Genomic DNA, 25,627 nt, shown 5'->3' on the forward strand with positions numbered 1-25,627 from the left:
GTCCTGATACATCTACGCCCTCTGATGTGTTCTGCTATGGACCCCCTCCAGTCTGCCTATTGGCAGGGCATTGGGGTGGATGATGCCATCATCCGCCTTCTTCACAGAGCTGTTTCTCATCTGGAGAAACCAGGAAACACTGTGAGAATAATGTTCTTTGATTTCTCCAGTGCTTTCAACACCATCCAGCCAGGGCGACTGAGGCAAAAGCTGGACCTTGTTGGAGTTGACCACCACCTATCCAACTGGATACTCGACTACCTCACAAACCGCCCTCAGTATGTGAGTGCCAGGGACCGTGTGTCGGACACTGTGATCTGTGGTATGGGGGCACCACAAGGTACAGTTCTTGTCCCTTTACTCTTCATACTGTACACTCCTGACTTCAGGCACAACTCATCTGGCTGCTACTTACAAAAGTACTTTGATGACTCTGCAATAGTAGGCCTCATCACTGATGGTGATGATAGGGAATACAGAGACTTAAATTGGTATTTTGTAGGATGGTGCCAGCAGAACCACCTCAGGATTAATGCTGGGAAGACCAAGGAGATGGTGGTGGACTTTAGTAATCAGAGAAGTGCTCTGATTCCAGTGGAGATCCAAGGGTCAGGCATTGAGATAGTCAAAACCTCTAAGTACCTGGGTGTGCTCCTAAATAATAAACTGGACTGGGCTGATCAACTGGATGTGTTGCACAGAAAGAGTCACAGCTGGCTCTACCTGCTCAGGAGACTGAGGGCCTTTGGATTTCAGGGGGCACTTCTTAGCCTTGACAGACTGATTAGAAGGGCCAGCTCTGTCCTGGGGATCCCTCTGGACCCAGTACAGGTGGTGGGTGACAGAAGGATACTGTCCGTGGTGAGCTCCATGCTGGAGAATAAATCCTACCCCATGTATGAGACCTTGATGACACTTGGCAGCACCATAAGTAACCGTCTGCTTAACCCAAGTGCGAGAAGGAGCGCTATCAGAGATCCTTCCTCGAAATCGCGGTCAGACCAAGCAAAGAGAGAGAGTTAAATGATCCTGAAGTCTTCTTTTTTTTTTCTTTAGCTGCTATGATTCCTAGTATTTTTCTCCTATCTGCTATTCTGAGCTTATGGGTGTCTCCTTCTGTAATATATTACTGTTATTATCCTGTATCCGTATTATCATGCTGCTGTAACACACTGAAATGTCCCCATGGTGGGACTATTAAAGCATTATCTTATTTTATCTTATCTTATTATTTACTATATTGATCTACTGTTTCAGGGGTCTGATAAAGGTGTGATAGACCAAATGTTACAAGTCTCTCAATTGCCAATAAATTGGAGTGTTTACTTTCACTTAACAAGTGTGCCTCAAACTCTCATTTTGTTGATGTATGGAATGAGTCCCTTTCTAAGTGCCAGCAATGACGTAACATCATTATCTATTAAAGTCTGAGTTGGTATTCATACAACATCTAAAAGAAGAAAACTATAGGTCACATGTGGGTTCTTGTGAGTTCTTGAGTTAAAACATATTGATAGCATATGTTTTTTCCAAGATGTTCTGTTGTAAGCTTTTCTTCCATCATACTGTATGACTTATTCATTCATACTTTCATATTTACATTTAAAACTGTTTTACTTCCATTTAAAGCCCATTTTCTAAGGTTTCTAGCTTCAGTAAATGCTGAGAAGCTAAATACATCTGAATGCTATTTTACTGCCTATAATTATAATACAGTTGCATTCATCTATCTATATATCTAAGTATAGCGGGAATGTAACATAATACTAATGTAGGCTAATAAAACTGGTTATATTTTTGTGCGTAGAAAATGGTTTATGACCTAGAATCACCAGCATTAGATTAGCATTACATAAATCATTGGTTATTAAAGAAATTGTATATCCAAAATCACTTAAATAGCATTCATAGCTACTAAATAAATAAATGAAACAACAAAACTAATAAGATAAAGATCCATGCTACAGCGATACTATGTAATTGCCATATCAACCAAATGACTGTGACATGGCTCTGTTCACATTGCAACATCCAAAACATAGTGCTGGATCTGGCTTCTGCAGAGCTGTGGCCTTGTGTCAACTGTCAATTACCGTATATACTCGAGTATAAGCCGACCCGAATATAAGCCGAGGCCCCTAATTTTACCACAAAAAACTGGGAAAACTTATTGACTCGAGTATAAGCCAAGGGGAGGAAATGCAGCAGTTACTGGAAAATTTCAAAAATTAAAATGGCCGGAGTTTTTGGGTGCAGTAGACGCTGCAGAAGGGAAGGGGTGTTACGTTGTCTGTCTGCCCCTTCCCTGAGCTTGAGGACTTAGTTTTTTTCCTCCACTTGGAATTCGGCATGGCTGAATATAGGGTATCTGCAGTGCTCCTATTAACCCCTTCCTGATGGAATAGGAGCACTGCAGATACTCTATATTTAGCCTGGCTGTAGTCAGGCTGAATTCCAACTGTGTGTGTGTGGGGACCCAGTCTCAGGGAATGGGCAGTTAGACAACTTTTTTTTCCACTACGGCGTTTACCATACAGTAAAATTAATTTTACAGATTTGTGGAGCGGGCGTTTTTGGACACAGGGATACCTAACATGTATGTGTTTCACAGTATTAGTTATTAATTATATGTGTTCTAGGGAAAGGGGGAGGATTTGAATTTTTAATACTTATTTTTATTTTTTACTTTTTTTTAAAATTAATTTATTTTATTTTTTTTACATTTATTAGACCCCCTAGGGGTCTTGAGCCCCCGGGGGTCTGATCACTAATGCAATACATTGCAATACATTGCAAAAATTGTCATTTCTTTTGCAGGCTGCATAGAGCAACCTGCAAAAGAAAAGCACTGCAGGCCAGGGAGCCTTTACAGAAGCGCTGAGGGGAATCCCCGGCTGGAGCGCTGGGGGCGAACCTGAAGGAGAACCTCGGCCGGCCGGACCTGAAAGGGAATTGCAGCCGGTCGCCGGCAGCCATCTGCAGTTCCCTTTCAGGTTCGGCAGCCGAGGTTCTCCTTTAGGTCCGCCCCTCGGCGCTCCTGCCTGCGGCAGGGGATCTCCCTCAGCACGACCGAGCCTATCTTCAGGATCGTCCTTGAGAGAGCGGTCGCGCCCACTCCCTCCTCCCTCCGGTGCCTGCCGCTTCCCCGCAGCAGTTCCCCTCGGCGCCTGACGACGATCACCGGAGCGGGACATCATCGGAGAGCATCTCAGCTGTAACACTTACAGCAGAGATGTCAAAGCTTATGTCTGCAATCTCTGATTGCAGGCATTAGCTCTGACATTCCCACTGTAAAAGTTACAGCAGAGGTGCTGCTTGGTATGTTGACCGCTCTGGAGAAGAGCGGCACCATTATAGTTACAGACCCAGCATCCGGACCCAGCATACAGACACCGGGGCGGATGCCGGGCTGCAGCATCGCCATGCTCATAGCAGGAGTGTGGGGATGCTGTTCATTTCAAACTGCAGAAGTACTTACGGTACTTTTGCTAGCAGGCCTGGAACGCAGACATATGCCGGGTGTGGGCCTGACCTTTTGTGGCCACGTCACCTAGCGTGTGATGGAGGTGGGGGGGCGGGATCTGCGTTCCAGGCCTGCTAGCAGAAGTACTGTAAGTACTTCTGCAGTTTGAAATGAACAGCATCCCCACACTCCTGCTATGAGCATGGCGATGCTGCGGCCCGGCATCCGCCCCGGTGTCTGTATCCCGGGTCCGGATGCCGGGTCTGTAACTATAAATATTGCTGAATTACCGTAATGACTCGAGTATAAGCTGAGGCGGACTTTTTCAGCACAAAAACTGCCTGGCTCTAATTTTTAGGCATAGTATGACATCTCTACTATCAGAAATGCAGAATGTTATCCTTCACTGTCTGGTGTCAGCTGGAAATCAATGCAGGCCAATCTGAAATCAATGGCGAGTGTCTCAGACTACCTTACGTACAATATGCTATCATAGTTTGAGAAGCTAATGGTCATTGTAAGTGAATGAACAAAGATGAATGAGCCAGCATAGACAGATCCATGGCAGGGGGACTGAAAAGGATACATCCATTGTATGCAGGGGTGAACCTAGCCTCTTTGCTGCCTGAGACGCACTATAGAAAGATGACCCTCCCCACCAAAAAAAAAAAAAAATTTGAGTTTACATGATACTAGCTTCACACACTGCTATTGTAGCACAATAGACATACAAAAAGTTATAAAACAGTTTTTAAGAATTCTTCTTGCTGTATGACTTCAGTATTAGATCAACAGCACGGCATTAACAATGAAAATACCTTAATACATCTTCTGCTCGGTGGATGGATGAGCCCGCATGGCCCCCATTCTCTTTAATAGGAGCGCAACAGATAGCTGAGTACTGTACTTTGGCTATCTTTTTCACTCCCATCGAAGTGAATGAGAGCGTGGGTACATCCATCCGCTACATCAGAGGTTCCCCAACTACCGGGCCGTGGACCAGTACCAGAAAGCCGCCGGCGTTCCGTAGATATAATTGACATGCTGCGATTGGCAAAGCCGCAACGGCTTTGCAAATCGCAGTGTGTCCGCACTGCGTTTTATTCCGCAAAGTGGGCATAGGATTCGCATGAATACCATCCCCTTTGCTTGCACTGTAAAATGCCGTGATTTTTCCCGCAGCGTCTCCGCTGCGGGCAAATTGCGGCATTTACGTCCTGTGGGGCCCCGGCCTTAGAGAGTGATCTGCTAGTGTAGTTTACACCAACAGATCACTTTCCATTTACATAATATTAAAGCAGCTGCCGGGATCAGTTTGAATATGCCGCATATCTTGTGTGTCAGAACACTGCCGGAACCTTCACTTTGGTGCCGCTGGGGCCGGGGAACAGAAGAGAACCTGTGTACAAGAACAGATCCCTAGAGAGCTGCATTAGTGACTAGGGATGTATAATGTAATTATGATATAGTATGTGGGGGGAGAATTATAGTTCTCCCCCCCCCCACACACACAGTTAAATAATAACACTAATTTTAATAGTACCCTGTTACAGTTATAGTGCCACCCACAGTTAATAACAGCCCCTCTCCAAACAGTTAATGTTATGAACTGGGGGGGGGGGGGCATATAGCTGTGATAGTGCCCTAGTACTGCCCCCCCACAGGCAATGACCCCTCCACAAACACAGGTATTATTACCTGTGGGGGGCACTACCGGCATCCAGTTGCAGCTATCTGTTTTTTGGACCGGATTCTGAGGTGGCCTTCGCGTCAAAATCCGGACCAAAAACCCCTGTGTGAACTGAGTTTTTTAGATTTTGGTCAACTGCATGTGGTTAGACTAAAATGAATAAACTAACCAACTGGTTGTCAAATTATTAATAAATTTGTGGGAGAGATAAAAATTGAACAGTAAAATACATAGTAATACGAAAAAATGATTAAGAATTATTTAATGAAGAATAATTTCTAAGATAGATATGGCAGCAGTTATGTATCTTTCTTTAAAAGAATCCATGGGAACTTGCTTATCACAAAATCCTCCCTTCCAATTCTCACCACTGTGTCCATGACATAGTGTCAGAACTCAACTGCAAAACGTAACTACAAGAAAACACAGTGTAATATGAAAGTACTTTCTAACAGTAGTTAGAAATAGAACCATTGTCAGTCTCCGTTCTCCACTTCCCTCTGGAATTCAGGAATGTACGGCTGGCAATTTTATTCTGCATTCTCCAATGTTCTGGTTTTCTGCAGAATAATATTTCTTGACATCTACCTATTCACGAGGCATACTTGTTGTCCAATCTATATTTGCAGATAGCTTTTCCTACTGTGACAATGAAGTGGTTAAGCATTTTCTCCTTGTAGATTGCAATCCTATACTGTTTTATTAAGTGATGTTTGCCTCAGTATTTCACAACGACAGCATTCTCTCGTTAATATATAATCCAACTTTCTGCACCATGTAAAACAGATCTAACCTATTCATATCATTCTTCAATGCAGGAACGCTAACTTTACAGCATGGGGAATCCATAATTTGTTTTTCAGACACTTCAATTACTTGCTTATCATTATTTCATTTTCTGAGGGCTGTTCAACATTCTCATTCATGTTCCCTAGTGGATGTGTGTTTATATGCATGCTTAGTGACAAATATATATCACAGAGCTGCGGCTTTGCTTGTTTGCATTTAGTTCCCTGCTGATGAGATTGCAGATCTGAGAGATCATGCTCTACTGCCTTTAGTGGGCATATGACAGATCCAGAGACCAAAAATGGAATCATTGTATGATCCGGCTCTGAGCTATGAGAAGCTATTCATCATCCATCTTATCAAAGGAAACACAGAAATATCCCATTCCCCGCCATAGAAAATGTATTAGCAACGGGACAACACTAGGTTTAAACAATTTTATTTATGCACTGTTACAAGTTTGGTCTGTGCCAATATATCATGAAAGAAACACCTGCTGGCAGGCAGCTTACAGAGGCTGGGTTCACATAGGGGCAAGTGTGGTATGTACTAAAAAGTGAGAGCAAATGAATCGGAAATATCCCATACATTATTACAGGTTCAAATAGGGGCAAGTGTGGTATGTACTAAAAAGTGAGAGCAAATGAATCAGAAATATCCCATACATTACTACAGATACATATGGAGGCAAGTGTGGTATGTACTAAAAAGTGAGAGCAAATGAATCAGAAAATTCACATACATTACTACAAGTTCACATACATGCATTACACAAATTTATACTACAACTGGCAAACTTTTCACAGATGAACTACCTTGTTCTAGGATCACAATTTTTACCAGATACCTTCTTTGCACTTTTCTAAATGAGTCTACTTACCTTTACCTTACATGATTTACGCTAAATTCACTCCAGGTTTTTTGCATAATCCTAGAATTTCCCCATATACTCAGTGGCGTAACTAGGAATGGCGGGGCCCCGTGGCGAACGTTTGACATGGCCCCCCCCCCCCTGACCGACACCGACGCTGAAGACCTCGACCGACCCCCTCCTACACATTCCTGCACGTTCTATTATGCCCCATAGTGGCCCCTGCACACAGTATTATCCCCCATAGTGGCCCCTGCACACAGTATTATGTTCCTTAGTGGCCTCTGCACACAGTATTATCCCCCATAGTGGCCCCTGCACACAGTATTATCCCCAATAGTGGCCCCTGCACACAGTATTATCCCCAATAGTGGCCCCTGCACACAGTATTATCCCCAATAGTGTCCCCTGCACAAAGTATTATCCCCCATAGTGGCCCCTGCACACAGTATTATCCCCCATAGTGGCCCCTGCAAACAGTATTATCCCCCATAGTGGCCCCTGCACACAGTATTATCCCCTATAGTGGCCCCTGCACACAGTATTATGTCCCACTGTGGACACCCATAAACAATTATTATACTCTGGGGTCTTTTCAGACCCCAGAGTATAATAATCGGAGACCCGGGGGAATAAAAACATAAAAAACTACTGTTTCTTACCTGTCCCCCAGCTCCTACGCTGTTGGCCTCTGCTGCCATCCTTCTTCAATGACGTCGGACGTCACATGACCCGGGACGCAGGCCGGGTTCATGTGACGTCAGAGACGTCAGAAAGGACGTCAGGAAGGAGGCCTGGCAGGATCATGGAGATGTAAGTAACAGTGTTTTTTATGTTTCTTACCTCTCCCGGTCTGCCAATCAATATACTCGGGGTTCCGAAAAGACCCCCCAAGTATAATGATAGCAGCGGTAGCGGCTGTCACTGGGCCCCTAATGTTCCGGGCCCTGTGACAGCTGCCTCTGCTGCTATGGCGGTAGTTACACCACTTCATATACTGTATATGATAACAAAGTTGCAAAAGACTTGAAATATTCCCATCTCAAGGGTCATATTCAGGCTTGTAGCTTAAGGTAAATGAAGTGTTTTACCCTTCACATTACTTTACGTGTCGTGCTCCATTTGCCAGATACATCTAAGGCTAGGTTCACATCTGTGTAGGAGAGTCCGCCGCAGATTCTGGTGGACATTTCAATATAAAAGCTTCCCAACTGACCCTTGTATAGTCTATAGGGTCTGATGGTGTCCGTAAGTAACCATTGTTTTAGCGGATGAGGATCCTAACAATGGAGAAATCGGCGCTAGTGTTAACCTATCTTAAATCTCTCTCTCCTCAATTTTTAGAGCTGTTTTTTTAGGTATAGACTTACTACAGGTTGGAATCATGACTCTGTTCCTGCTCCTGGCCATCTATATTATCTTCTCTCTTTGTCTCTGCATATAGCATTCACATTTTGAGCCCTGATAAGTTTCTTAAACAGAGCTTCTGTTATCTGAGTATGTTTTTTTAAAACTCGTTTTATTGAAGAAGATATAACAAAATAAACAATACAATCAGGAGAGTGCATACGCAATACAAAATTAAGGAAAAGAAAAGGGCTAGTTCACACGTGAGTATAAGGGGAGGTTTTTGACAGCGGATTTCGCGTCCAAAACCTCCCCTTATAATGGTGGTCTATGGAGACCGCCGGGCTTCTGTTCTCCGCTAGCGGCGAGCTGCTGCTAGCGGAGAAAAGAAAGGACATGTCCTTTCTTCAGGCGGAAGCCGCGCGGGCTCAGCTGCATGGCTTCCGCCCCCGGCAGCTCCCTCCTATGTCGGCTCATTCATTTGAGCCGACAGCAGAGGGTTAAGCCGCGACAGCGATGGTTGCGGCGGGCGGGTTTTGACAAGAGAGAGACGCGGCTCGCCGCGGCTCTCTCTGTGTCAAAACCCGCGCGGGCAGTTCACGTGTGAACTAGCCCAAAGGGTTCCAAACAAACAAACAAAGATCCGCCACAGTGCCACCCCAACCCAGGCCTGACCATCTCGCACAAAAGAAGTGAAACAGTAATGAAGCGCCTCGGCATCGGCAGCCTCATAGAAACCCAACACAAGGGGGCTACAACTCCATCAACAAGTCTCCCTCTCAGGACTCAAAGGCGCCCAATACTGAGCGCATCAAGGGGGCAGAGTACTGGGTAAGAAGAGAATCGCACCACGCTCCCCAAATAACGAATTAACGAATTTGTGGGGGCAACCCCGACCTATATATATAATCTGGTTGAACGGGAAGACTGAATTAACCAATTTCCGCCATTGAGACACAGACGGGGATCGTGAGGCCATCCACTGCAGGGCGATGGCTTTCCTGGCATAAAATAAACAATCCTGAAGGAAAATCCGGGTATGATTCAGCCATACCTCCTCATTCAGTACACCGAATAAACAAACATCAGGAGAAAATGGGACAGGGCAATTTTGGACAGCTATCAGGAGGTCTACCACCTCCCTCCAGAAGTCATGTATAACCGAGCAACTCCATACCATGTGCCAGAAGTCTGCCCGGGGATGCGAGCACCTAAGACAATTTGGACTCGACAGCCGAACCATCTTATGAAGACGGGCCAGGGTCAAGTAGCATTGATGCAGAATGAATATTTGGATCAGCTTGTTATCGGCCGATGGTAAAACATACAGGGGGATTCCAAAATGTCCTGGAATGTCTCATCCATCAGCTCGGGAATATTGGTGCGCCAGTGTGTCAGAGCCGGGGCCTCAGATATGAAAACCTTTGCGTGGATTAAATGATCATAGAGAGCCGAAATTAGGCCCCCAGTATATATATATATATATATATATATATATATATATATATATATATATCATACCCAATCTGAGTATGTTAATCCAAAGGTAACTGTGATGTTTATAATGAGCATGAACACCATTCTGTAATGCGCTGAAAACCAGGAAATGGAGGGGAGAGGAGAACAGCTGAAATCCTAAAATGAGAGAACCCCTTGAGGCTATGGTCCCACATTTTCACAGAACCAGAAAAGTGAATGAGATTCTGGTTAATCCCATCCACACATTGCAAAAAAAAAAAGACAGCAGTGGAAAAGCTGTTTTTTCCGAAACGCTGCAGGCACCATAACCAAGCCCCTCCCATAAAACACTCGTACACAAGAGTTAACCATTAGACGGATGGTAGTCAACCACAGCTTTATTAATTAAGTAGTAATTACTTTAAAACGTAATTGAACAAACAGTGATGTAACATATGTCATAACTTGTAAACGTATACATCATCAGACATTAACCAATTGGTAAAGGTATGATAGGGTGTTCCAACTGCTGGACTCCCTATGGGTACGTCCACCTTCAACCCTGTCTCATCTTCCACGAACCACCAGCTGTGACGAATGACATCAACTCAGCCTAAAAGAAAAATAGAGTCAGTACAAAACAACCTACAATGTGCAAGCACAGAAATAAAGGGGAGGGAGGGTAGGAAGCTTGCCGTACAGAAGCAGGAAAGACGAAGAGGTAGAACAGAACAGATATAGTTATCTCCCAGGAAGAAACCACCCAGCAAAACAGGAAAAGGGGGAGGCACTCCCTTCCTTTTAATTCTCGTCTATGGACGAGCACTGTGAGCAGAGGGATGGGGCGTTCCTCCCCGCTCACACAGTACAGCGCAATAGGTGCTGCTGTGGGGAAGGACGTTCCTGACAGAGTGTCAGGAATGCCCTTCTGACTGTGAAGAGCTACGGTACCGCGACCGATAGCTCTTTACCTGGGGCACAGATCGGGAAAGCCGACAGTGCGCTGAATTCAGCGCACTGTCAGCTTTCCAGCAGTATATAGAACTGCCTGTGCCAAAATCGGTGAAAAGTCCTCTTTAAGTTACAATATCAAAAAACAAAAAATTCCAAAAATAGCAAAAGGAGTTATTCTTAGTGGATATTCATAACCAAACAAATTGCCCTGATTTACCAAAGCGAATGAGTCAAAGCTATAAAAGGCCTCTTCAAATAACAGTTAGAAGCTGTAGGATTCCAAACCGTGATCCTCTTGAATAAAGCTAGGTTCACGCTAGCGTTCAAGTCTCAGTCTCTGTCCCACATTCTACTTACAATCAATGGATAGAAAAGTCCTGCTGTTTTTGGGAAATAAATGGGTGGAAACTCATGCAGACAACATTCTAGTCTATGGATTTCCACATGTAACTGCTTTTTAAGTGGATACGGCTTCTATCTTTCAAGCCGCCAAGTGGGCCAGAAGGACGGAAACCTGAACGCTAGTGTGAACCTAGCGTTAAGGTAAAACCGTAATATTGAACCAGTAATAAGTTTATGGTGATATATATCATACATATGCCATGGTTTCAATTTCCAATGCCAGATTAATGCTCGAACATAAAACATAACATAAAAACATAGGAAAAACTAAGAAAATCTCCTTGTCTCCTTTGTTTAGTGGGGTCCATTGGCGTTCCAGTTTTTAAAATGGCAAAACTGTCACAAAAAATACTTGAAATTCTGATTCTGATCTATATCTATATGACTTTGTTAAAATAAACTATAAATTTTGTGAAAATGACTGTGTTGAGAGGTTTGTTTCTTGTTATGAATGTTAATAATTAGAGATGAGCGAACAGTAAAATATTCGATATTCGTTTCGAGTAGCCGCTCAATATTCGACTACTCGAATCGTATATCGAATCCTATTATAGTCTATGGGGGGAAAATGCTCGTTTCAGGGGTAGGCAACATTCGATCAAATTACACTTACCAAGTCCACGAGTGAGGGTCGGGGTGGAACCTCCGAGAAGTCTTCTCTGTGCAGCTTCCCCGCGGCATCTTCTGGCTCTGAATTCACTCTGCCAGGTATCAGGCCTGGGCAGAGCCAACTGCGCGTGCCCGCACTACAAGAAAATGGCCGCTTACAGTCAAAGCGGCCATTTTCTTGTAGTGTGGGCATGCGCAGTCGGCTCTGCCCAGGCCCGATGCCTGGCAGAGTGAATTCAGAGCCGGAAGACGCAGTGGGGAAGCTGCACGGAGAAGACTTCTGAAGGTAGGAGAAGAACCAGCATTGATTGGCTGACTGCATAGCATACGGCCAATCAATGCTGGTTCTGCATTGAACTTTTCCATTCGAATAGCGAGTGGTACTCGATCGAGTACGAGTATTTCGAATAGCGTAATATTCTATCAAATACCTACTTAACCACATGAGGACCGCCGTACGTAAATTTACGGCCTCATGTGCTGGTACTTAAAGACCGGACTATTGTCAAAATACGTCCGGCCTTTAGGTACCTTGCTGGCGAGGGGAGGGGTGCGGAGGGGGCAGGGGTTAGGTGTTACTAACTGTCGGACTCAGTTCGACAGTTTTAACCCTTTAGATCGCGCTGTGAAACATCACGGCGCGATCGAAAGGGATCCGCCGACAGGTTAACCCGATCGGCACCCCCCGCGGCGAGATCGGGGGGTGCCGATATCAGTAAAAGGTAGTCTGGGGTCTGGCCAGTGACCCCAGACTACCGGAGCCCCCACATACCTGGTGATCCTGCCAGGCGATGGAGGAAGTGAGCGATGCAGCTCACTTCCTCTGCAGCTTGCAGGACACGAGCAGGCTCATGTCCTGCTCGTGTCCTGCAAGCTACTATACAGAATCAGTTGGTGCTTTCATCAAAGCATCAACTGATTCAAGTGTCCTAAATGGACACATGAAAAAGTAAAAAAAAAAAAGTGAAAAAATAAAATAAAGTGTATGAAAAAAGTAATAAAGTTATAAAGCCCCAAAATCTCTTTTTTTTCTATAGAAAATGAATTATATAAAAAAACTTTAAAAATTAATAAAAACAATGCATATTTGGTATCGCCGCGTCCGTAACAATCTGTACAATAAAAGTGTAATAATATTTAATGTACACGGTGAACGTCGGAAAAAAAAACGGAAAAAACTTGCCGGAAGTAATGATTTTTCACCATCTCATCTTACAAAATATGCTATAAAAAGTGATCAAAAAGTCATATGCACCCCACAACAGTGCCAATAAAAAGCGCACATTGTCCCGCAAAAAATAAGCCCCCAAGCAACACTGTCAACCGAAAAATAAAAATGTTACGCCTCTCAGAAGATGGCGATGCAAAAAACATTGATTTATGTCCCCAAATGTGTTTTTGTTCTGCAGAATTAGTATCGCATAAAAAAATAACATAAATGAGGTATCGCCGTAACCGTACCGACCCGCAGAATAAAGGGAATATGTTACTTTTACTGTACGCTGCATGGCAAAAAATTAAAAAGGTAAAACTCAATACCGGAATTGATTTTTTTTTTTCTAAATCGAGCTAGAAAGAGTTAATAAAATGTATTCAATAAGTTGTAGGCACCCAAAGATGGTGTCATTACAAAATACACCTCATACCGCAAACAACAAGCCCTTATATGGCCGCGTCACCAGAAAAATAAAGAATTTATAGCCTCTACCAACGTGAAGACAAAAAAACACCAAAATCGCCAAATCATTAGAACTCAACTGGCTGCGGCAGGAAGGGAATATATAAGCTGTGCGAGCGGATATCAGGGGACACCCCAGATTTACAGCTTATGAGCGAAAAGACACCAGTAGTGACCCCCAGAGTGACCCTCAGAACAACTCCCCCAATCATAGGAGCTACTGGGACATAGTAGGGAATTTGGTGTTTGCAATGTTCTCTGCACAGCTTACATATTCCCTCTTCACCATCTGCTGTGCAGTCACGTCTGGGATACTAATACTCACTAAACCCCCTGATAAATTCTTTGACAGGTGCAGTTTTCAAATTAGGTCACTCCTTTGGGGAATCCACTTTTCTGGTACCTTTACAGGCTCTACAAACATGACATGGCGTCCAGATACCAAACATCCAAATCTGTGCTCCAAAAGCCGCATAGTGCTCCTTCCCTTCTGCGCCCTGCTGTGCGCCCAAACTGCAGTTTATGCCACATGTATGACACATGTATGACACTGGTGGGTGTACCCGTTATATCGGACATAATGTCATATGTGGTATAAACTGATATTAGGGCACAGCTGGACACAGAAGGGAAGAAGGGTCATTTGGTTTTTGGAGCACAGACGGTTTGGTTTTTGGATGCCATGACACTTTTGCAGAGTGGAAACTACACCCTGAAGGATTTATCCAGGGGTACAGAGAGCATTTTTAACCCCCAAGTGTTGCTATAACTTATTATCCATAAATGAATACGAAGCTGATTGTGAGAGGTGAAAATGACCATTTTTCCAGGAATACGTCATTTCAGTGCGTAATATGTTGTGCCCGCCTTGTATCAGAGATGAACGCTCTAAAAGCTGTTGTGCCCGGGATACCCCCTACCAGTTTTTGGAGTGTCTCTGCTGACATAAGTCGGGCACAACATATTGGCACTGAAATGGCGAATCTCTGGAAAATTTTCATTTTTAACTTCTCATTATCAATTGCGATTTCATTTCTGGAAACTAAATAAATGCAACACTCAAGGGTTAAAAATGCTTGCTACACCACTTGATAAATCCCATGAGTGGGCTAGTGTCCAAAATAGGGTGACATTTATGCGGATTCCACTTTATTGGCAATTCAGGGGCTTTACAAAAGGGACGTCCAAAAACCAAACTGTGCTCCAAAAACCAAAATAGCGCTCCTTCCTTCTGTGCCCGAACAGCCATTTTTACCCACATATGGCATTAAGTCTGTTATTCGGGGTACACCAGTGTCATACATGTGGGCATACACAGCCATTTGGGTACACAGCAGGGCGTGAAGGAGCGATATGTGCTTTTGGAGTGCAGATTTATATTCTTTGTTTTTGGACACCATGTCACATTTGCAGAGACCCTAAAATTGTCCCTACAAAATAGGATCACTTCTTGGTGAATTCCAGTTTACTGTCACCTGTGTAGTTTCTAAAATGGGGTCACATTTGAAGGGTTTCCATTGTATTGATACTTTAGGGGCTCAGCAAATGCGACATGGCACCAGAAAACTATTCCAGCAACATCTGCTTTCCAAAAGCCAAATGGCACTCTTTCCATTCTGAGCCCCGCCATGTACCCATACAGCAGATTATGGCCACATATGGGGTATTGCCTTGTTAAGAAGAAATTGTGTAACAAACTGTGGGGGGCTTTTAATTCTTTAACTACTTTCAAAATTAAAAATATGGCGCTAAATGGACGATTAATTTGAAAAAAAGTCATTTTTCATTTTTACGTCCCATTGTTAATAAAATCTGTGAATCAGCTGTGAGGCCAAAATGCTCACCAAACCCCTAGATAAATTCTATGAGGGGTGTAGTTTCCAAAATGGAGTCACTTTTAGGGGGTTTCCACTATATTGATATATTTAGGGGCTCTGCAAATGCGACATGGCACCTGAAAAATATTCCAGCAAAATCTGCCCTTCAAAAGCCAAATAGCGCTGTTTCCATTCTGCACCCCGCCATGTTCCCATACAGCAGATTATGGCCACATATGGCATTTCTGTGTTCAGGAGAAATTCTGTAACAAACTTTAGGGAGCTTTTTCTCCTTTATACTCTTGTGAAAATGAAAAATTTGGGGCTAAATTGACAGTTTGTTGGAAAAAAAAGTAAATTTTCATTTTCATGACCCAATGTTAATAAAATCTGTGAAACAGCTGTAGGGTCAAAATGCTCACTATACCCTTTGATATGTTCTGTGGGGGTGCAGTTTCCAAAATGGGGTCACTTTTGGGGGGTTTCCACTGTATTGGTTCTCTAGGGGCTCTGCTAATGCGACATGGCACCTAAAAATTATTCCAGCAAAATCTGCCATCCAAAAGCCAAATAGCGCTCCTTCCATTCTGAGCCCCGCCATGTACCCATACAGCATACTATGGCCACATATGGGGTATTGCCGTGTTCAGGAGAAATTGTTTAACAAACTGGGGGGGGGGCTTTTACTCCTTTAGCCCCTTTTGAAAATTAAAACTTTGGGGATAAAGGGACATTTGAATCATTTTTCATTTACACATCCCAATGTTAGTAAAATCTGTGAAACAACTGTAGGGTATAAATGCTGACTATACCCCTTGATGAATTCTGTGAGGGGTGTAGATTCTAAAATGGGGTCACTATTGGGGGGTTTCCATTGTTTTGGTACTCTAAGGGCACTGCAAATGAGACATGGCGCCTGAAAATTATTCCAGTAAAATCTGCTGTTCACACACCCAGTGTCGCTCCTTCCCTTCCATGCACTGCCGTGTGCCCAAAAATCAGTTTACACCCACATGTGGGGTATTCCTGTGTACGGGAGAAATTGCATAACAAAATCTGAGATGCATTTTCTCCTTTAACACTTTGTGAATGTGTTAATTTTAGGTCTTAATGAATGTATTAGTGAAAAAAAATGAAATGTCTAATTTTCACTGCCATATTATTTTTATTCTTATGAAATGCTTAAAGGGTTAACAAACATCCCAAATGCTGTTTTGACTAATTTGAGGGGTGTAGTTTTGAAAATGGGGTGATTTATGGGGGGTTTCTATTATACAAGCCTTTATAATTCCTTTCAGAACTGAAGTGGTCCCTAAAAAATTAGTTTGGGGAATTTTCTTGTAAATCTGGAAAATCGCTGTTACACTTGTAAGCCTTGTGACGTCCAAAATAAATTAAAAGACAATCAAAAGATTATGCCGATATAAAGCAGAGATATGGTAGATAATATTTATTCATGTATTTGGATGGTATGACTATCTGCCTGAAAAGTAGAGAATTTCACATTTTGAAAATTGCAATTTTTTCCAAATTTCCATCAAATTTCCTAGTTTTTTTTTATAAATAAATACAAAAATATTGATTAGTGTTTACCACTAACATGAAGTACAATGTGTTACGAGAAAACAATCCCAAAATCACTTGTGTAAGTTAAAGCGTCTCAAAGTTATTGCTATTTAAAGTGACACATGTCAGTTTTGAAAAAAGAGGCCTGGTCTTTAACGCACTTCTGGGCCTGGTCCTTAACCGGTTAATTGAATACTACTCGCTCATCTCTATTAATAATGATAATTCACTATTAATACATCAGTAACACATCATCCTTAAAATGTGTATCCAGGTTACATGTAGATGTTTTTCTTACGTTGTGTATGGGATCACCATTTTAGCCCATAGTTAACGTACAGTGGGGCTATAGGTTTTAAACCTGCGGCATAGCAATTACCACAGTTTGCAAAAGTCCTTTTCAAAGTAAAGTTCTGCAGTGTATTCTCATTATTTGGCCCTGGCCTGACAAAGCCAGGATGGGAGGACACTGAGTCCGATTGGCTCCATGCATAGACATAAGTCTCTTTTCAGAAGGCTCTGCTTTGTGCAGGTTCATTTCCAAGGACTCTAAATAACATTTTCTTTTTTCTTTTTAGAATCTCAAAAGCAAATGAGTTCAAGGATCATATGATCTCAGCGGCCAGTTACCTCATCTCTTTGAAGGTAGAGCCACCTCCATATCTGTGTCCAAACCTTTCTGGGTCACCTCTTATTACAATTCAGTTGACACATATCCTGGTGAGTAATGTTCAAAACATCGAAATTGTAATTTTATGTATCATATTTGACCAGTTTTCATTGGCATGCTGGGAATTGTAGTTTGGCAAATGCTGGAAAGCCACATGTTACAATATATAGTAAAAGACCTTACCTACCATATATGCAGGGGTTAAATTGCTGGAATTTCTCATTAAGGCTTTAATAAGATTTTGGGAAGGGCTGTGAAATAACTTTTTGTTTATGTTGGGAGAGGTTCAGACTTGAAGTTTCAGTTTCATACAATCCAATATCTGCACTTCTACCCTGGTTATAGAAATTCCAGATTTCTTTGTTTGAGAAACTGTTTATGATTTATGATCATTCTTAATGTAATCCCCGTGCTCTAGAGAAAGCCAATAATCTCTTCATTCACTCTTCACCAACTAAATTTAGAACTCATTACAAAGAGGAAAAACAGATAAACATGAATATATTTCCCAATTGAAGAGTACTTATCCTTTAAGGTGCTCAAGATGTAAGTCATGCAGCAAAAGCTGTATTATTATAGTTTTAATTGTATGCTTCTAGTTTCCATATATTATGGCGGGCATAAGCATGGATTCATTACTGTTCAGTGTGGAGCTAGGATCTGTGTGAATACAGGTTGAAATGCTAAGTCAAATGCATCATTTTATTGTATACAGGAGAAAGGTAACACCCAATTTATGATCGGAGACAGAAAACACCCATTTATTATCTGAAATAGAGAACACCAAATTTATTATCGGAGACAGAAAACACACATTTATCATTAGAGATAGAGAACACCCAATTTATTTTCGAAGACAGAAAGCACCCGGTTAATTCTATTCACAATAGAAAACACCCATCTTATTATTAGAGGGAAAAAAACAACCAATTTATTATCAGAGACAGAAAACACCCAAAATATTATTAGAGATAGAAAACACCTACTTTATTATAAGAGATAGAAAACACCCACTTTATTATTGGCGAAAGAAAACACCCAGTTTATTATCGGCGACAGAAAACAATCAATTCATTATCAGATAGAAAACATCCAGTTTATTATTGGAGACAGGGAAAACACAATTACAACTTGAAAAAATAGGATTTTCAAAGCTACGTCAGTAGTGTCCGCCTGTGCAGCTTAGCAAAGCCACCATTAGACCTTCAACCATTTTGTGCACATATGATGGAGGTTTGGAGTTTTTAGTGATTTTATACTTCCACTTTAATTGACAATATCAATCAACATAAGGTTGACAAGCTTTCACCAGCTCCCAGTCAATCCTCAAATGTAACCAGGTTACTAAGCTATAATAAAGGTCTTGTTTGACGTAGATGGACATGTAAATCTGTAAAGTAAAGTGATCTTGGGTCTGAAAAAGAACAGAATAAATGAAATCATTAATAGAATGTTTATTAAGTCTTTTGCAGGTATTTGTGTAAGTTATGGGTTTACTGAGACATCTACAGTAATAAACAAGTCTTGGGAATGATTTATCACTCTAATTATAGCAAGATACACTGTTATTACCATGTTTGTTATATGACCGTTTCATCACCAGAACTATGATCAGCAAAACTGGTTTTATTGTATATTTTCTAAGCTCTTGACTCCTTCCACTTCTAGAATGGTATGCCATGGCCATGCTAAAATAACTGCAAATACACCGATAATGAGGCCAGATTAATAGTGTTGTGAAGCTTCATGTATATGCTCTGTAGTAGCACTTCTCACACTCTGTGGTACACTCAGGGGTGAAGGTACCAACATTACTGACCCTATTTGCTCTTATATCACCTTGAAGTGATAAATGAAAGACAAAATGAGATACATTTTTAATTTTGACATTGACTACCACCAATAATATGTCTAATGTATGATCATGTTCTTTTTGGTATGGCACCAGTTTAAATAAGTTGTAAGGCCCCTGCTTTTAGGCTGAGGCCCCATGTTATGGAAACTGCTGTGAAAAAAAATGATGCATTTCATAGTAGCAGCAAAGTGAATGTGATTCTGGTTATTCCCATCCACATATTGCGGAAAAAATGAGCTGTGGAAAAACTGCATGTTACTTTTAGCTGTGGAATCACAAGTGTTTTCCCTGTGGATTTTGGGGAAGGAAATAGGAGAAGGAAAAAAAAAGTTGAGAAAAAACGCAGCAAAAACTCAATGAAAACATTTTTAGGGTGCATTTACACTAAGTATACGACGCTGAGCTGATTCTGAACGTAAAACATGTTCAGAATCAGCGTGTACAAAGCAGATCCCATTCATTTCAATGGGAGCCGGCATCCGAGCTTTAACGTTCAGAATCAGTCAGCGTTTACTCAGTGTGAATGCATCCTTAGGAAAAAAAATGCTAAGTGTATTCACCGCATATTTTTCAGCAGCGTTTTTAGTTGCATTTCATTACATGGGGCCTTAAGGATATTTACTGCCATACCCTTTTGTTTGAAGCCTTGTGGTTTGTTGATATGGTGGTGTATTGTGTTACAATGGTCTTATCAGACAATATTTATTGTGTTTCCTGGGCTACTGTAACTTAAAACCAGATTGAACACACAATACCATAGATGTCGTGGATCTGCTGGACATCTGGTTGACTGGAAGATCCAGCCATAGTCATGCCATTGGTACAGCACTTGTACTACTGAAGTACATGCACTGGTTGGCCCTCTAGTAGTGTCTCTATAATACAGTATATCACTATTGGTTCTGTATTGCTTTCTATTTGTGCAGGATGTGCTGCTTCTTTGGATGCCTGGAAGTTCTGCTCCATTTTCTTCTTCTGATACTGTAGAAGACGTAAAAAATGGATGTAAAACTTCTAGATGCCAATTCTGACTTTTATTTGTAAAGGTTTGCTGTATCTGTATTTATTTACTTAATTTTCTTGTAAAAGTGTTTCCTGGGAATTTTCTATCAATGACCTCCCGGCACTCTCACAAGCGGATTGCAACTCAGTACACAGTGTCCTGGCCAGAGGACAGAACTGTACATGTATAGTGGCCATGCCTGGTTACTTCAGCTCTTTTCTATTAACTACAATAACCAAGCAGGGCGACTACACAACTGGCTGAGCACCCCTAGAGATGTTAACCAACGGGTAGGGCAAATCAGTGTTTAAGGGATTGACTAATAGACATTTTACTGCTAATCTGTATGCAGTGCACAAGGTATTAAAAGTTTAGTCTCTTTCCCTAGTGCACCATATACATATGTTTAACCTGCACTGTACAGGACCTGTGTATCTCTGTCAGCAGTTTGCTAGGCTCAGATCTGCTGACAGCTTCCCTTTAAGGCAATCACCTCCATGTCTCAGCATTACTTCTCAGACACTCTCAGATTTCACTTAGTAGAACAAGAAACATCTTTGAAAGTAGAAATGTTATGCATAGATAAATAAAAATCACTTTCCTGTGATTTGGTTATTAAAAATTGAATTGGCTCATAAACTTTACTATGCAACCATTTCACTGGGATGTGTAATAGAGACAGATGCTTTATAAAGCAAGGAATTAATGGCATAGAATGGTATAATAATAAAGTATAGGAAAGGAATAACACATACTTGTGACTGGCTGTCAGGCGTATTTCTAAACCTTGTTGATGTTTCCTAGGATTGGGAACTATATAAATGTTGCCATTTCAAAATGCCAGATACACAGTGATCCAAATGGAAATGCCAAAGTGTGACCTGAATAATAATAATATGATTACAAGCTGGTAAAATAAGACATTAGTCAGTCAAAGCAGAAGACGCATACAAGACTGGTGTAAGTTTATTAAAGGAATGCAGATTACATTTTAATTTATAGAACATCTAATTATTGCAAATTGTGATACAGCTTGTAAAATATATTTTATTACAGCCAAAATCCCTTCCGAGTGATAATCGGGGGAGACAAAGAGATAAAAATCAAGAGAACTGCATTCATTGTCCTTGTGGCTACATAAGTGATATGCCATGCAGCCACTGAGACACAGGGGTGTAACTTGAGGGGGTGCAGAGGATGCAGTCGCATCGGGGTACAGAAGCCTTAGGGGGGCCATAAGCACTCTCATCAGTATTGAGATTGCAGCTTCCATCTGGCCCATAAGCCAAGGAGACCCACAGATTACCCTAAAGTGGATTAAACTCCTTAGCACCCGTAACCATCACTATCAAGAATTCACTGTAGGGATCAGGTAGGAGCCCCTGGACAAAAGATTGCACAAGGGCTCACAAGACTTTAGTCACGCCACTGCTGAGACAGCTAGCCTAGTGCCTTCACATATGGAACATTTTGTTGCAGAATTGTCTATGACTGAAAATCAAGATGGTTTGGGGGCACTCACTTGGATTTCTGTAAATGTCATTTAGATTAATTGGATAATTGCAGAAATTTCTGCAATACATCTACTGCATGCGACTGTACCATCCAGGTACTCAACAGTCACTACAAGCAATTTTATTTACGGATAATTACGGTAACATCTCAGTATATTTTGGAATATGTGAGGAAACTTGAGTACCCAGAGGATACCCATGTAAACAGATGGACAGCATACAAACTCCACGTACTTGTGTTTTTTTTTGATCAGAGTCGAACCCAGTATTCCAGTGCTGCAAGGCAGCCAAATAAATAGTTTTTAATATACTCATTAGATATATTACAACTCACAACTGCGATGAGCTGTGTCATGCGGGACCTCCCATGGTACAATAAAGTTATTAAGGGACCACAGCCTCTAATTTGGTCTTTATGCTTTGAGGGATAGGTTTGTGGCTAGATAACAATAGATTGTTGGAATTTATTTATTATGTAGATTGCAAGCCCCATATAGGGATCACAATGTATATATTTTTTGTTATTTTCCTATCAGTATGTCTTTGTAGAATGGGAGGAAATCCACACAAACACGGGGAGAACATACAAACTACTTGCAGATGTTCCTGGTGGGATTTGAATACAGGACTCCAGCACTACAAGGCTGCAGTGCTAACCACTGAGCCACCATGTTACCCTGGAATTTATTTGTGCATTTATATATAGGACATACTTACCAGATACTGACTCTTGTCTAAGGGTTCAATCACATCAACAGTTGCACACAGGACATTTATTGTCAATGGAACCATTCACACATCCGTTCTTAGCCATATAAGTCTATGGGGATGAGGAAAAATGGACACAACATCATTTGGGTGCTATCTGTGTTTTATCCATTTTTAACAGATTCATTGCTGGGGGATGCTGGAAAATGAAGACAATGTTTGTGGACACACACACAAGAAAAGAACCACACATCAATGACACACACGATACATGGATCTGACACAGATCAAAACAGAAATACACAAAGATGTACAACATCTAGCCAAACATCTAACAACTAGTTTGTAGACTGTATTACTGGGTCAGCCTTTCTCTATTAACAACGGGTGGTACGGTTAGATAAAAACGTATCAAATATTCCACCCAGAATCTCCCACATAACAAGGGCTGTAAATATCCTTCTGATGCTTAGCTTTTTGTTTTGCTCAATACCTAACTTCCCTGAGATGCATCAGTGGGATTAAAACCTTCCCTGAGAGCGATTAGAAAACAGAAAGCAAAATGACTGACAGTGGATTTGTACAGCAAGGGCTGCGAAGCGAGGACTGCAATTTCCTCATGGCAGAAATTTCTTAAGTTGGCAGGTTATTTAAGAATCTCGAAGTTGACCATTACTCCTTGCAAGGCAGTGAACTGACCAATATTACAGACTATGAATATTTAGCAATATTGGCAGAGATTTTAATAAAAGTCAGAGGTGTACACTAGTACCGAGGGCTGCCTGTCTATTTGTAACGTGAAATTAAAATAAAATTGTGTTGATAATTAGAGATGAGCGAACATTGAAATGAATGGAAGCACCTGTGACGCAGGCCGGCCGCCGGCAAAGTCAGCGTCACAGGTGCTTCCATTCATTTCTATGGGAGCGTGCTGTTCGGATCGGCTGATCTGAACAGTGTTCACTCATCTCATAATAATCTTATAATGTTAAATGAATATTCATCACCTGATTGCATTAAAGAAGTAGTTTCCAAATTTTCGGTACCAACTGCCTGGAGGTTCGTATTACACTGTGGGGTGGCTTGGGAACTGCGTTCACACAAGAGTTTTTTGGTCAGGAATTTGGTCAGGAAACTGACCTAAATTCCTCTTCCTGTAAACGCCTCACCATAGGACTGTATGCTGAGGCGTTTTTTGGAGGAGGAATTTGAGTCAGTTTCCTGACCAAATTCCTGACCAAAAAACTCTGTGTGAATGCTTTGAAGGGCTTTTTGAGAGCATTTTATACTGTGTGGGACCGCTTTGAGATACTGTGGAGCACTTAATACCATGTGGGGTCAGTGTGGAGCTTTATAATGTGTGGAGGGCCCAGGGGAACATTATATATACTGTGTTGGGGCAGCAGGAAAGTTTTTGTTTAATGGCTGTTACATAGGTGTTTTAAAAACAATAAGGGTGAATGTGTGCATTTTTATGAAAGACACAAAAAATGGTCTGACATGTTCTATGTTTGTCCGTTTTGAGATCCACATGATACCCATTAAAGTCCATTTTAATTGCCGAAAGGCTAAAGACCAACATAGTGGGCCTCTGCAAAAAAGTACTGCGTGAAAAACATTGCTGCTGCAGTTTTTCCCACAGCGCTTTTCACAAAAAGACTTTCTGCACCAATTATACTTACAGGGAAACCGCCGGCTTAGGTATAATTGCCATGCTGCGATTTCCAAAACTGCAGTGGTTTTGAAAATCACAGCGTGTCTACTGCGCATATTTTCCTGCCATGTATGGATGGGAATTGCTAGAATCCCATCCACTTTGCAGGGACTGTAAAACTCTGCAGTTTTTCCTTGGCATTTACGCCATGTGGGGATCAAAGTGGATGGGATTCTGGCTAATAGCAGCATGTCAATCGTACCCACAGAATAACGCTGGCGTCGTTTTCCATATAGTTATAATAGGAGCAGAAAGTCCAAAGAGGAAAATTCTGCAAAATTTCTGTGAAAAAGCTGCGGAAAAATCACAATGTATTTCTCCTAAGTTTCTTTTTGCAGCAGTTTTTGCTATGTCTAAAAAAACAAATGTAGATGGTGGTCTTGAAAAAATGCATTTTGGTACTTGATGCTGATTTTTAGTAAATTCTCATTATGTTATTGAGAAAATATGGCCACATTTTGAGTCACCAGAAACCAGCCACACATATAGATAGGCTACGATGACCTAAATGATATGGTGTTTGAGATATGCCTCTGTTGCTGTTTTTGTCAATATGCAAATGAGCTGCTTGGAGTAATGTGTTGCTGTTACTCCACAAAAGTAAAGAGAATCACCATCATTCAGCTCAAAATAGCTCATTTACATATTGACAAAAACAGCGGGATCTCAGCACTGGAGGCATCAACATTCAAGGAGAAAACACTATTTGATACAGATCATGTTAACTTTTGGGTTCTGCTCACAAATTCCCTTGGAATATTGGTTAGTCATGTTTCTTCACAGTAGTAAGTTTAGTATTTTATAGGATAGTCCCAAGTGAAAGAAAAATTCCAGTGAATTTGTACAGTTAAAATCTGCAGTGGATTTTGTTACCAGACACATGACACGCTGCAGATTTTCACAGAAGTTTAGACCCCTTTCAATGCAGTGGGGTAAAATCACTGTGAATTTGCAGCAAAATCTGTGGACTATGCTGTTGGATTCACAATAGATTTGCAACGAAATCCCCGAGCGGATCTGCAGTAGAGAATCTGCCATGTGTGCTGCTGCTGTTTGAGTTGTGTAATTGAAATGTAAAGACAAAAAAGTTACCTAAAAAACTGCCAAACATATATTCTGTATGAGAGCTAGAGAAAGTTTACACTTCTGTATGAATGTGCTTTTTATTTATTCGATGTGGATAACATTGCCGAATTCGGAATTCGACTGAGAAGACAGCATGCTGCTAGTTTGATGGGATACTTTATTGCTCTGGCACCTTACTGGTTGTTTGAAGATATTTTTTTTCAGGTAACTTTATTGTCTTTCGTTCATATTAGTAACCATACTACTGTGAAAACATACAGCAAACCAATAAGTCAGACAAAGAACATAGCCATGTATTCTCAATAACCTAATAAAAACCAAATTATTTCTATAGCAGCACAAATAAAAATATAAGTTACCAACAAACACATGCAGATTTTTTTTTTTTTTAAATGTAGATTGTGAGCCCCACATAGAGCTCACAATGTACATT

The 25,627-nt window shown here is 41.5% G+C and overlaps 1 protein-coding gene across 1 annotated transcript in view; it reads left to right on the forward strand.

The window, feature by feature from the left end:
• The window catches only part of ADGRD1 (adhesion G protein-coupled receptor D1), a 550,408-nt gene that overhangs the window by 92,434 nt on the left and 432,347 nt on the right, over positions 1–25,627 (forward strand). Inside the window, exon 13 of the mRNA XM_075274895.1 lies at positions 17,223–17,364. Coding sequence (XP_075130996.1) covers positions 17,223–17,364 — 142 coding nt within the window. The remainder of the gene's footprint in view (positions 1–17,222; positions 17,365–25,627) is intronic.

Source organism: Leptodactylus fuscus, chromosome 1 (assembly GCF_031893055.1).
Source record: "Leptodactylus fuscus isolate aLepFus1 chromosome 1, aLepFus1.hap2, whole genome shotgun sequence".
Taxonomy (NCBI): Eukaryota; Metazoa; Chordata; class Amphibia; order Anura; family Leptodactylidae; genus Leptodactylus; species Leptodactylus fuscus.